This window comes from Typopeltis vanoorti, chromosome 6, assembly GCF_054136105.1.
Source record: "Typopeltis vanoorti isolate ZY-2024b chromosome 6, IOZ_Tvanoo_1.0, whole genome shotgun sequence".
Taxonomy (NCBI): Eukaryota; Metazoa; Arthropoda; class Arachnida; order Uropygi; family Thelyphonidae; genus Typopeltis; species Typopeltis vanoorti.
In genome coordinates this window covers 660,337-673,928 of record NC_143554.1, presented here as the reverse complement: position 1 = coordinate 673,928, position 13,592 = coordinate 660,337, and the positions used below count along the sequence as shown (strand labels likewise).

At 35.6% G+C, this 13,592-nt stretch overlaps 1 protein-coding gene across 1 annotated transcript in view; it reads left to right on the top strand.

Moving 5' to 3' along the window:
- The window catches only part of Wdr24 (WD repeat domain 24), a 351,891-nt gene that overhangs the window by 114,239 nt on the left and 224,060 nt on the right, over positions 1 to 13,592 (top strand). The window contains exon 6 of the mRNA XM_090393912.1: positions 2,837 to 3,038. Within this exon, the coding sequence (XP_090250038.1) occupies positions 2,837 to 3,038 (202 nt within the window). The remainder of the gene's footprint in view (positions 1 to 2,836; positions 3,039 to 13,592) is intronic.

The following is a 13,592-nucleotide window of genomic DNA, read 5'->3' as shown; positions in this document are numbered from 1 at the left end:
CAGATGAATTACAACCAAAAAAAGAGTAGGAGAAAGGCAGGCAGGTGGCAGTTCTTTTGAGGCAGTATCTGGTGAGATTTAGCCAAATAGGACAAAATATGCAGTTGGCTGCTGTTATAGGCCAGGGTATTCTGTAGTGATGTGGAAGACATGCATAAGCAAATTAATTGAGCACAGGCTGAGTAGTTATTATGGGGACTTTGACTATAGAAACATATCCCCATAGCAGGAATGCAGTGAAATTAATACACCTACCTGAGAGATAATTACTTGAAGCAGCATGTGATGGAGGAGACTTATTTGTATGGGGGTGTTGGATCTGGTCATGGGATTAGAAGATCTGTTCATAACCAAGGTAGGTGCTACGTTTGATTGGAGAGTGATCATGTGGTCTTGACTTGGGAGGTTGCAAAATGTGGAATTTTCAGTTCAGAAGGGATATATATGGAACTACAATGCAGCTGATTATGACAAACTTAGGAGGAAGCTTGATGCACTGTCATGGCATAAAGATCTTCAAGGGAAAGATGTTAGCAGTGCATGGGGATTGTCAATGGGTATCTGGAAGCAGGCATATCAAATTGTGCATTGAATGCACCAAGAGGATAAATGAGGTACAGAGTTAGATGAATGAGTGATATCATTAAGCAGGAGGTGCAAAAAAAGAAATGTCGTAGGGGATATAAGGAGAAAGGTGACCACCAAACTCACAAACAATACAAAGGTCAGGGAAGAAAGGTGATGAACATGGTAAGAAAGGCAAATCAGATTATGAGAAAAATTTAGCAGAGCAGGCCAAAAGAAATCTAAAAGAGTTCTTTTGCCATGTGGCAAGTAAGAGAAAGAATGACTATGACATGATAGATGCAGACAAAGTTATTGAGCCTAAGTGACCACTTTACAAAGGTATATCATCTCTAAGTGAGGATATTGCTGTGACGGAGACTGATGTCAGAACAGAGATTGATGGATTTCGGGTACTCAGGATATTGCAGAATCTCACTACAAATACAGCTGTGGGATTAGATGTGATACCTGCTTGTGTTTTTACAAGAATGTGCAGGAGAACTGGTAATGCCTCAGACTAGGCTGTTTATTTAAGTCTCAGCTCTGTCAAAGTTCTGAGTCAGTGGAAGGAGGCCAAAACAGTGCCTTTGCATAATTTGTGCTCTAAGACTGCATTATCAAATTATAGACCAATCATTTGAGGAACTTTGGGTAATACGGAATACCATTTTTTGTGTAAAATAGTATTCCATATTTGAAGTTCCTCTGTCTCAAGGGTGGTGATAAAAGTACTAGAAAAGTTGGTAAAAGAGAGAATTCAGAAATGGATGGATAAGCATATGATACTCTATGACAGGCAACATGGCTTTGTCAAGGGTCAGTTGTTATTTAGTGACAGCTGAGTTGGATAAATGGAATGGCTATGCAATGCTTCTGCTGTATTGTGCAAAGACATTTGACAAAATATCACATGGAATTCTGTTATGCAAATTAGTACAAATGGGGATGGATATGACACTGGTTTTATGAATTTGAGGATGGCTGATATCAAAAATAGTATATGATGGAGCAAAATCCAGGAGAAAGCAGGCAAGGTTCTGTGGTAGGACTACCACTATTGTTTTATTGTACATAAATGATATAAGAAATTATCTCAAGGGGGAAATATTCAGTTGTTTGCTGGTGATACAAAATTGAGTGGTAGGGTAATAGTTAATCAAGGCGATCTGTAGCACTTGCAGGATGATTTAAATAGGCTGACATTATGGGCAAAAGATAACAGGTGTCAATTTCACATAGAGAAAAGTATTATGCATTTCGAGATAAATTGATTAATTTATCTTAATTTATAAATTGATTAGTGCAAGATCTGCACCACATTGATGGAACTGTACTCCAGGAAATTGATGATTCTAGGGATTTTGGAGTCGTAGTACATAGAGAGTTGGAATTTAGAGGGCATTTGCCAACATTTCCAAGGTAACCCATAGGATTTCTTGGTTATTGAAGAAGACACTAACAAGCAGAGGTAAGGGAATTATCATTCTTTTTATGAGGTCTTGATATATTCACATCTGGTTTGGGTCTTGTCAACTAGGATTGTTCTTGGGGTTGAGGAAGTTGGAGAGAGGATCCAGAGGCAAGTGACCAAAATAGTGAGTGGTCTGTGGAATGCTCCCTATTAGGATAGAATTTGGTTTTCAGAGTTGGTTGATAGGCACCAAAGAGGGGATATGAACAGAAACATTTGTTACTTAAAGCATTTTACTGATGCAGAGGAAATATGTCAGCACTTAGCTAGAGGAGCTACAACAAAAGGTCATTCCTGGAACTTGAGTAAGAGTGTGGTTGATAAGGGTGTAAAGACTAGATTTTCACTTGGATAGTGGTGGTGAATGAATGAATGGAATGGGTTCCTAGAGTCAGTTATGAGTTCTTTGTTAATGGGTTCAAGGAGAGGTACAGTAGATAGTGTGAATAGTTGGGATCTTATACTATGGGCCGAGGTGCCATTCAATAAGGTTGCTAGACATAGCTTCCTATATCTAGCAACCTTAGTATCTTATTGCTTATTTTTAAATTGTTTAATGTTGCTTATTTTTAAAAATAAATGTTATTATTATTATTATTATTATCCAGGCCTCCATGGAGTTAAAAGACTCATCGTGGAAGGTCGTTTTTAGGAAACACAAAGTTTTGCTTATTTTTAAATTGTCAATACTGTTTTTGTTTACAATGAACATTAATTGAACTTCTACACTGTACAAAGATTTCATATTATATTTGTTTTAAATGTTTTCACTCAAAAGCTACTAACTGTTTATTACAGGTGTGGAATATAACTGCAAAGCCTGAATTGGAACATTGCATCCAGACAATTGCCTCTGTAGCTCATATTAAGTGGCGACCACAAAGAAAATACAACATTGCAAGTAGTTCATTGGTTGTGGATTTTACGGTAAACATTTGGGATATACGTAGACCATATGTTCCATTTGCTGCATTTAATGAACATAAAGATGTGACTACTGGTATGTGTGATCAAAAATGTGATGAATTAAGTTTTAAGGGAGAAAAATTACCCATTCTTTTCTTTTCTTTTATTAATTACACTTAGGTCTGCTTATATTTTTGGAAATATTCAGATATTGGATACTTCTGAAAACAGAGTTGTGGAGTCTGAGTTGCTAAAAATGTATCAACTCTGACAACAAAAATGAATTTAAATTGTAATATAAATAATATGTTAAAATTTCCTGTTTCACAAAGAATAATTTGGTTAACCTATTTTTTTGCAGATATTTTAAGAATATATTTTAATTTCAAATTCTTTTCAAATCTCAAAATAAAATATATTTTATGATAATTTATATATTATATTAGCGAAAGCAGCTCCCCATGAAAAAATTCACAATGGCAAAAAAAAAAGTGTCAACAAAGTTCTCTGTTTTTGAACACTTTGCAGTAATAACAGATGGGAAATATTATGTCTCAATCTACTCTATAATATAAAATGATAAGCCTTTTTTTGTAATGTTTTCATGTCACATTTTTTTTCAAGTTATTTGAAATGTTTTGAAACTCAGAGGCTAGCCTGAGTGTCGAATCTTCAAAATTTGAGTCATCAGAATTCAAGGAGAACCAGCCTAAGCCTACCAGTCCGGAACTCGGGGGGGGGGGGGGAATCCCCTTTCGAGTCTTCAAAATTTGAGTCATCAGAATTTAAGGAGAACTGGCCTACCAGTCTGGAATGGGGGTGGGTGGGTGGGCACTGGGGGGGGTCTAATTTGCCTTTTTAAAATGGCAAAACATCCCTTCAAGACTTTTTTAGATGTATGCCACATCACAGAGTCAATTATTTTGCTATTAATATTAGATTTGTTGATAATAATAAATTTAGTTTAATCCTTTATCCAAGTGTGAGCAAACAAAGTTTGCACCTGAAAGTATCTTCAGAACTGGGGTAAGGTGGTACAACACCGGGCAACTCGTTGCAAAGGTGGAGCAAGCTAACATCACTCCTATCTCAGTATCTCCCATAATGCAAAACACGTCTCCTCTGCGGATATGTCTAATGTTATAGGTGGCATACCGTTTGGCAACTCTTGTAGGTAGAAATGACCTTGCTAATGCTTCTGCCTAGTATCTCCATTTGGGCCTGGCTCCCACTGAAGAGACCTCAATAAAGGTCGAAACTAGTCTGGGTTGTGGCCCTTCCCTTAATGTGGCCCTATTAGACATATCTGCAAGGAGATGTGTTTTGCATTATGGGAGATACTGAGACAGGAGTTGATGTTAGCTTGCTGCACCTTTGCAACGAGTTGCCCGGTGTTGTACCACTTTACCCCCAGTCCTAAAGATACTTTCAGGCACAAACTTTGTTTGCTCATGCTTGGATAAAGGATTAAACTAAATTTATTATAGTCTAACTAAGTGAAAGATAAACTTTCAACAAATCTGAAAATGATAAAATGATACTCAGACATTGCAGTAAAGGACACCCAGGCACATCACAACAGTGAATATCTTCAGAAGTTAGTGGAAGATGTTTTAGAAGGATTTGCAATTAAAAAGGGGTTTCTATGTATTGTAACAGATAATGCTTCAAATATGTAAGCACAATTGAGAAAATGAATAAATTTGATGAAGAAATTACACAAATATTAGAAGATGAAGATGATGTTTCTGCAAATTCACAGACAGCACAAACAGAAGAGAGCATTGAAATTTTATATGGTATTGCTGAAGAATCATCTAAGCTAATTACATTTCAACATATGTGCTGTGCTATTCATACTCTGCAACTAACAATAAGAGATGGATTGAAAGATCGTCATCATCATTCATCTACTCTCTTTGGCAAGTTGAGGCAAGTAGCTGTTGCACCTAGGCCCCCCCCCCCTAAAACAGATGCTATTCTGCAGAGATGTGCTGGAAAAGGAGCCATTTTGGATCAGGCAACATGCTGGGGAAGCACTTATTTGATGATAAGGCATTTGTATGAGTTAAATGTCTTTCTTTAAGATCTGGGCAACATAAATGTTTTACTAACTGAAAGCCAGTGACAGAGTTAGATAGTTTACTTTCTCACACTTTTACTGTCACCAGGAAGTTGCAATGTAAGGATTTAACACCTGGTAAATTCTTTTTGGAGTGGAAGAGCTTAATGTATCGCCTGAACAAAAGTGGACAATTAATTGTTGATATCATTGTATTTTCAATGAAGAAAAGAGAGGATCTCTTGCTGGATGATCAAATCCTGTTAACTGCTATTTATATTGATCCAGTGAACCATATTTTGTTGAGTAATGACCAAATTACTCACACAGGAAAACTACAGGAAAACAAGTAAACAGGAAAACTGACTCTAGAAAAAGCGATCCTTGTTTATCCAGAGATTATTAGTGATGTAGCTAGAATTGTAATAGCAATGTCACCCACCCAAGTCAGTGTTTTTGGCACTGAAAATGGTTAAATCAAATTTAAGGGCTTTCATGAGAGAGGATCTGACAGAAGCAGTTCTGTTTCTAAGAACAATTTGTTAGTAAATTTTGAATTTCATTTTTGATTTAACTCCTATTCTGCAGCTAGATGCTAAGTTTCTTTAAAAATGTTGTAGGGAACAATTTTTCAATCTTCTACAATAGAATTTTTATTTCATTTTATCTATTGTTTCATGTCCATTCACTTAATTTTTATATATACAAATACAAACAATACTTTAATCTTGAAAAGGAAGAAAACTGGTAGAGAAAGATGTTTTTAAATTATATATTTGGTTTAATCCTTTATCCAACTGTAAGCAAACAAAGTTTGCGCCTGAAGTATTTTCAAGACTGGGGCAACTCGTGGTAAAGGTGGTATAAGTTCTCATCACTTGCCTTAGTATCTCCCATAATGCAAAGCACATCTCCTTGCGGACATGTATAATGATATGCATTAAGGGAAGGGCCACTACTCAGACTGGTTTCGACCTTTATTGAGGTTTCATCAGTGGGAGCCAGACCCAGATTGGTGATACTAAGGTGGAAGCAATGGAGAAGTCATATTTACCTATACCAGTTGCCAAAAGATATCACATCGTATTATTAAAATTCTCTGGATTAGAGATAAGTTGATGGAAGTTTTTTCACTTGGCTATGCTACCAATTATATATTTGGTTTAATCCTTTATCCAAGTGTAAGCAAACAAACTTTGCACCTGAAGTATTTTCAGGACTGGGGTAACTCGTGGTAAAGGTGTATAAGCTCTCATTACTTGCTTTAGTATCTCCCATTATGGGAGACCTCAATAAAGGTTGGAACCGGTCTTGATAGTGGCCCTTCCCTTAATGCATAGCATTATACATGTCCTCAAGGAGATGTGCTTTGCATTATGGGAGAGACTGAGGCAAGCGATGAGAACTTATACCACCTTTACCACCAATTGCCCCAGTCCTGAAAATACTTCAGGTGCAAACTTTCTTTGCTTACATTTGCATAAAGGATTAAACCAAATATATCATTGGTAGCATAGCCAAGTGAAAAATCTTCCATCAAAGATGTTCTTTACTTTTTTTACTTTTATAGTTTATTTGCTTTATATGCTATATTCCTATTACTCTAGTCTTTTGATAAAAATATAACCTCAAAACATTGACCAATGTTTTCATTTTCTAAGTTTTGTCTTTAGTATAAAATTTAAGGTACTGAATGTTTGTAATTTCTTTAATAAATAGAATTAAAAAGGTGGAATTAATTTCATGCCTTTAGACCCAAACTTTAACAGGTTAGAGTTCTAAAAAGAAGCCAGATGAGTCTCAATAGCAATGATGAAATGTCTTGTATGTTGAGTGCTTTCAGTTGAAATAGGAAATGAATAATTCGTACATTTATTATTTATTTCCTATATCAATATATAAATAAGTCAGTCGGAGTGGAAGGATTATGTACTGACTCCACACCCCTGTCTGAAAGGCAGTGTGTCTTATCTGTAATTACATATGACAGTGAAACTCACAATTCAACTAAAGATATGATTCACAAATTGAAAGTTACTCAGAGAAGAATGGAAAGAAATATGTTAAATGTGATACAGAAAGGATACTCTCACGATAAGATCAAGAAGTACGGGGGGGTCTGAAAAGTTCTCGGCCTAAAAGAAAAAACAAATTTATAATTTCAAAATTATTTTTATTTTTCAACATAATCTACCTTAAGACTAATACATTTATTCCAGCGATGCTCCACTGCCATTATCCTGTACCTGTAGTGGTTCTCAGTAAGATCTGCAAAATATCCCTCTATAGCTGCAATCACCTCTTGATTCAAAGAAAAACTCTGACCAGCGAGGAAGAGCTTTAGTTTTGGGAAGAGATAGAAGTCATAGGAAGCCCAATCTGGGAAATAGGGTGGATGTTCCAACAATTCATAGTGCAGATCCCTTAATTTTCCCATTGCCAAAACACCTTTGTGGGCAGGTGCACACAAAGGTGTTTTGATGAAAGATGATTTTTTTTTCTGCAAACCGAAACGTTTCTCACAAATTTTTTCGTCTAGTCTGGTTAAAAGATTGGAATAATATTCCCTGGTTATTGTTTTACCCTTTTCAAGATAATTAATAAACAAAATGCCTTTAGCATCTTAAAACACCGATGCCATGACCTTTTCTGCTGATGGAACCGACTGTCTTTTTTTGGTGCTGAACAACTGGCTTCTGTCCACTGTTTTAATTGCTGTTTGGATTCTGGTTTGTAATGGTGAATCCAAGTCTCATTCATAGTAATAAATCATGCACAAAATCAGTTTTATTCTTGTTTAAACAATCCAAGCGCTATTCGGAGATTTTCATGCAGGTGCGTTTTTTAACTGCTGTGAGCAAGCGTGGCACCCATCTTGCACAAAGCTTTTTTATTTGCAATTATTCATGCAAAATATATCCTACACGTTCTTTTGAAATGCCTATAGTCTTAGCAATTTCACTCACTTTGACTCACCAGTCATCCAATACCATATCGTGCCCTTGATCAATGATTTCTGGAGGTGTTATACATTTTGGACGTCCTTCACGTTGATTATTTTCAAGACTGGTACGGCTACATTTAAACTCTGAAGCCCATTTCTTAATTGTTGAAAATGAAGGAGTGCACATAAAGCTTTATGAACTTCGAATGAATTTCTTTTGGCATTAAACCTTCTTTTACAAAGAATTTTATAACTGCATGATACTCAATTTTATCCATTTCAAGGGATACAGACAACACTTTTGCTTCAGGCAGCTGTAGAAAACAAACTACTTGATAGAATGACTTGCAATTTCACGTGGCTGCTTAGGACAGATTATACCAACTTAGAAAAAAAAAATCTTGCTGATAGTGCAGCCATCTATGATCAAGTCCAAGAACATTTTAGACCATCCTCATATGTGGGACATTGTCGAATGCATTATATCATTCAAAACCGAGATGGACTGGATACATCACTGAATATAATACAAGTTATTACCTCAATGGAGACTTATGGATGGCAGTTGGCAATGAGATGGATCAAGTAAAAGATCTTCTTCTCCCATAGTCCTAAATGAACCGTTGGGTCATTCATGGCTGGTAGGTGATACTCTTTGCTAGCCTCCTCCAGTTGTCTCGGTCTCTTGTTCTTGATGTCAGTTGAGAAAGGGAGGAATTTGTCCATTTTTTTGATGTTATCAGTCCATTTTAATCGAGGTCAGCCCCTAACCCTTGATCTCGGAGCGATTCCTTCTAGGGTTTGCTTTGGAATGCCATTAGCCCTCTCCATATGTCCGAACCATTTCATCTGTCTTCTTCTGATGACTGTCAGAATATTTTCCCTTTTTCTCCCATCTATTGAGTCAATTAGTTTTCGGACATTTTCATTGGTTTCGTGAGCGGTATTGGGAATTCTCAAAAGTCTTCTGTAAGTTTTCATTTCGAAAGACAGGAGTCTCCTCTCATCTTCCTTCAATATAGTCCAGGCCTCACAACCATACAAAAGGACAGAATTCACCAAGGTGTCAGTTAGTCTTAGTTTGGTTGTGATTGCTATTCTGTTATCTCCCCACAATGGTTTTAATTTCTGTAGGGCCACAGTTGGCTTAGCAATTTGGTATTTAATGTCGGTTTTTGAACGACCATCTTGACTCAACGTGCTTTCTAGATAAGTGAACTTCTTTACATTCTCAATTTGCTTATTGCCAATTTGTATCTTTAAGAATTCAATGTCTGATTTTGAGGTTATCATTGTTTTTGTTTTTTGTAGGTTTATGTATAATCTATATTTTTTTAATGTTCTGAAAACATGGCTGGTTATCTCTTGTAATTCTTCTTCACTTTCTGCCAGAAGATCGATATCATCAGCGAAACGTTATTTATTCTTAGTCTGCCAACTACTATTCCAGTGTCATATTCATAAAGAGCTTCATCTATGACATATTCCAGAAAGCAATTAAAAAGAAGAGGGGACAAGATGCATCCCTGTCTTACCCTCCCCGTTCTGCCCGAAACGGTTCACTGCTGTGATTTTTAATTTCAATTCTCATATCAGATGAGGAATAAAGAGATTTAATAATCCTAATGATTTTGTTGTCAATACCATAATGTTCTAAAATTTTCCATAATGCCTCGTGCCATATTGAGTCAAAAGCTTTTTGAAGGTCTAACAAGTTGTGACAGATTATTTTGTTATGTTCTATGTATTTTTCGCCATGTGTATTGTAAAAATATGGTCGATTGTACTTCTGGACTTCCGGAAACCTGCTTGTTCATCTGATAGTCTGCTTTCTATTTTCTTTTCGATTCTTGACAATAGTATTTTTAACAGAATTTTGCTTGGATGACTAATAAGGCTTATTGTTCTATAGTTGCTACATTTATTGCTGTTTCCCTTTTTAGGGATAGGTACAAGGACAGAAGTCTGCCAATCAGAAGGCCAAGTCTCTGTGTTCCATACGTCCTGGAATAAATTTAGCAAGGTGTCTATGATGATGTCACCTCCTTCGCATATCAGTTCCACTGTGACACCATCACTTCCCGGTGATTTTCTAATTTTTGAGGAGCTAACTGCTACAATAACTTCTTCTTTTAATATCGGGTAATCTCCTTCCTCCGAACCCCCTGGCAAAATTCCGTCCAAAATATCGTCGGTCAGTTGAGGGTCTTTTTGAAAAAGCTTGGTTGCGTAACATTTCCATCTATCAGTTATTTTCTGGTTATCCATGATAGGAGTTCCATCTTTATCTTCTATGCTCCAATTAATTGCGGTAAAAGGTTTGGTTAGCTTATTAATAATTTGAAAAGCACTTTTAGAATTATTTTTATTTAAATCCTCTTCTATATTTTTGCATTCATCCAATATCCATAAGTTTCTAGCATGTTTGATTTCTTTTTTAATAATCTTAGTAATATTTTTGTACTGTTCTCTATCACCACTATTAATATGAGATTTCAAATATCTTCTTTCGTCACATAGGTCCAAAATATTGTTGGTTATCCATGATTTATTTATTTTCCTTTTGTATCCAAGGATTTCTTCAGCTGTCTCAGTTATCTTTTGTGAGAAGTATTTGGTTTTAGATTCGATAATATTATGTTTCTTGAAGCTTGTGTCAAAAATTTGTTTTAATTTGTATTTATATAGTGTATTTAATTGGGGATCTTTTAATTTTTCTATATTATATCTTTTACGAGTTGATTTTGTAGGTAATCTTTCCCTCATTTTCATATTCACGGTTGCGATGACCATATTGTGGTCGCTGCCAATGTCGGCTCCAGGAAATGATCTGGTTCTTGTGAGGTTGATGGAGTTTTTAAATCTTGTGCTTACAAGGATAAAGTCAGTTTGGTTGTGGAAGTTCATGTCCATCTTCTGGAAAGCTTATGGGGAAATAGAGTGTTAGTAATGGTAAGTTCATTTTGCAAAGCAAAATTGATCAATTCAAAACCTCTTTCGTTTGTCTCCCCATAGCCATATGGTCCGACAAATGGGAGATAATCCTTGCTGATGTCTGTTCCAATTTTGGCATTCCAATCACCCTGTACAATCGAAAGATCTTTCTGGTGATTGTTGCATTAAGTTGACCATAAAACTCCTCTACTTTGGAGTCCTCGTGATCTGTGGTTTGGGCATAGACCTGTATGATGGTGATATTGAGTGGTTTTCCTCTCAGGTGGACTAGAGCAATTCTCCTATTGATAGGGTTGAATTCCATGACAGAATTTCGTGATGATTTGTGTATCAAAAACCTGACACCTTCCTTTCCGCTGCAGTCATTTCCAGAGTAAAAAAGCAAATGTCCTTCATCTGTTGTTAGCTCTCCTGTTTTGGGCCATCTAATTTCACAAAGTCCCATAACAGATCAAGTAAAAGATGGTAAGATGAAATTATTAGGATTACTGAAATACAGTTTATGAGATAAGCTAAAAAGAGAATGGAATGGAGAAATTTGGGAAGATATTTATCCAGCATTGGACTGATCTGGGTTGAAAAAGAAAAAGATTTGGCAGTATTCTTAAAAACATCTGATTTTCCTTCAGGAAATTAATAATGTGCTATTACATTTGTTCGAATCACTGTAGTAATCTTTAGTGGAATATTTTTACCCACTTCATTAGAGATAAGAAAAAGCATTTCTTATCTACTCCACCTAAGACCAGCCACTTCCCCTAGACCAGGGGTGGGCAACCTTTTTAAGTGTGTGTGTGCCAAAATCGCCAAAGCTTTGATGCAAAATTTTCTCGCATGAGAACTGAAATTTTGGGGAACATATTATTACGTATAGAATATATTATTGTTTAAAAAAGAAGGTAAGGCTCACAACAAAGACTCCTTACCTTCTTTTTTTGAACAATATCAATTCCTTACATCATCGTATAAAGTTTACTATGGAAATAGAAAGAAACAACCAGTTATCATTTTTAGACGTTCTCCTCATCCGATCACCTTCAAATACTTTTACAACTACAGTTTACAGGAATCCAACTTTCACAGGTCGTTATATTCTTAAAGAATCTGCCCATCATCCTTGTCAAAAAAACAGGAATCATAAAATGTCCTATCAGAAGAGCCAAAACTAATTGTTCTACTTCTAATTTTCTACAGAAAGAACTTTCTACTATCCAACAGCACATGAAACTTAATGGCTTTTCTGAGAAGAGTACACAACAGCTTCTCGATTCTTATGATCCTCCTTGAAACAACAAAGATTCAGTACGTCGAGTTCCAATTCCATACATCTCCGGAATTTCAGAACCTATTTCAAGAATTCTGAAGAAATATGCGTTAACAGCTACTTATTCACCTATTAATAAATTATCTTCCCATTTTCCTTCTTCTAAAGACAAACGCTCAACTAGTCTCTTCCTGGAGTTTATCAAATTCCTTACAACTGGGATCTCTCCTATTTTGGGCAAAGTGGATGCTCTCCAGAAAAAAGACTCCTAGAACATCAATCCTCCATTCATCACAACAAACCCAAAAAATCTGGATTGGCTCAGCATGGGATAGAAACTAACCACAACATCCTTTGGTCAAAAACTCGTGTCTTACATAGATCTCGCTATAAATTTGAATGTTTGTTCAAAGAAAGCGTGGAGGCCTTACTCCATCATCCTAACCTAAATCGCAATGACTGTATATCTGTATCAAAAATCTGGGAAAGTCTAATCAGGATAACTCATTAATTCATATTAATTTTATGTTATTTAAAATTATTAATTAATATTTTTAATTCAATCATGTCTCTGCTTAAAAATATTTCCCTTTAATACTTAGTGATATAACATCACGTGGCTTGTTCTGTTTATAAATGATCTGTTGTTAGTATTCCACCTTGTATTTTTTAAAACTGTTCTTGTAATGCCACTGAAGATGGTCTGCAATTTCCAGATCGAATTTATTTTTTAGGAAACCATCAGAAGCTAGTTTTAAAAGTTGTTCTTCTATTGGCGACAGATTCTTTGGCATAGATTTGTTGAGAAACTTATCTTATCCACTCAATATTAATGTCCAATTGAAGGAAATACTTTTCTAGATTCATTTGTAAGCTTTGTAAATGCTGCACGATATTAATTTTCATATCATCATCAATTTGTTCATTTGTACTTGCGAGCAATTCATAAAGAGATGGAAATGCATCAAATTCTCCATTACCAAGCTGCTTTTGCCATAACTTCATCTTTGCTAATGTGCCATTCACATTATCTTGGACATGAAATACAGAAATTTTCTTCCCTTGTGAAGACAAATTAAAATTATTTAATACAGTAAATATATCTGCCAGGTATACTAATTGATTGAACCATTTCCAATTATGTAAATGTTTTTTGAATTCAAAATTTTCATCAAGAAAAACTTGTAGTTCATTCCAAAGTTCAAATAAATGTAAGGACTTTTCCACGGGAAAGCCGATGAACATCGTTATGGAAGAGAAGTTGTGTATGATTACTTCCCATTTCTTTGTAAATTTAGAGAAAAGTCGGCATTTAGAGGACGGCCTTTAATATAATTATGATTTTTACAGCTTCATCCAGAACTTTTCTTAAGTCTGTTGAAATCATATGTGTAGCCAAAGCATTCCAGTGTATGCAGCAGTG